Genomic DNA, 1014 nt, shown 5'->3' on the forward strand with positions numbered 1-1014 from the left:
AACATGGCTCATGTCAGTTGGTTGGTAACTACTCCAACACTTTCCTTCATTATTGAAAATGATATGATTTTGTTGACCAAATGTATGATAAAAGTTAACTGAGAGGAGAGGAGAAAAGAATGGCCAACACAGCCCTGCATGCAATTGTTTTCAACGAGATGAGATTAGAGCAATGCCCTGCTGGCCGGATACCAGTATGCAAGTCTGCAAACACTCACACTGGAGCAGCTTCAGCTGTTAGTATGAGTTGTAAGCTGTAGTTCAGCAGTAAATAAGCAGTTGTGTGTGTCTGACTGTGGATGATGGACATGTTATCTGTATCTGTGGAGCTTGTTAGACTTCACTGTGTTCAACCTGCACTGAAAGGCTAAATATTTTCAGCATACACTGAAATGCTGTTACCTTGCTGTTGCCTCTTTTCCTTAAATAACCAAATAACATTTCTTCAGAGATGTGTTGCTGTTACCCACTTGAGGCTCAGACAGATTGGGGGGATCGTGGAAATCTGAAAGCACCACTTCAAAGGAGTCATCAAACACCTCATTTCCTAGGTGTCGATAGTAAACCATGGACTGAGACAGGTCTTTCTGCAAGAAATGGCTGACAGGATAACCTGGATTTTAAAAGAAACACATAAACATGATGTGATTTGGTTAAAAACAAAAACAAATCAATGTAGGAAAAAATAACCAATAGTCCATTTGTCTGACCTGTAAGCCCTGATGTTGGCATTTTCGTGACCTCTCCTGCCTGTGGGGGACGGGTGATGTTAAAGAGGATGTAGTCATCGCTGGAGTCCATGTCTGAAGCCTGGAGGATGGAGCCTCTCAGTAAAGCCATCTGACCCTCGGATACCTCCAGCAGCATGTTGGTGATGAGGAAGGGAGGGCTGTCATCCTTAGGAAGGATCTTGATGGGGAACTTGTGTCTGGTCTGATGGTGTCCATCGGTGATGCGGAAGACAATGAAGTCTTTGGTGGAGTCGCTGTCGTCATGATGATAGCGAACTACACC

General features: G+C 43.9%; 1 protein-coding gene across 1 annotated transcript; it reads right to left on the reverse strand.

Annotated features, from left to right (window-relative positions):
• Positions 1-470: 470 nt before the first annotated feature.
• LOC121964903 (FRAS1-related extracellular matrix protein 1-like) lies at positions 471-1008 on the reverse strand (the record flags this gene model as incomplete). The annotated part of the gene is made up of 2 exons (XM_042515083.1): positions 711-1008; positions 471-613 (listed from the first exon to the last, which is right to left on the reverse strand). Coding segments are annotated over exons 1-2 (300 nt in total), but the record flags the coding sequence as incomplete, so codon positions are not given.
• Positions 1009-1014: the final 6 nt, after the last annotated feature.

This window comes from Plectropomus leopardus, unplaced genomic scaffold (genome assembly GCF_008729295.1).
Source record: "Plectropomus leopardus isolate mb unplaced genomic scaffold, YSFRI_Pleo_2.0 unplaced_scaffold17684, whole genome shotgun sequence".
NCBI lineage: Eukaryota > Metazoa > Chordata > Actinopteri > Perciformes > Serranidae > Plectropomus > Plectropomus leopardus.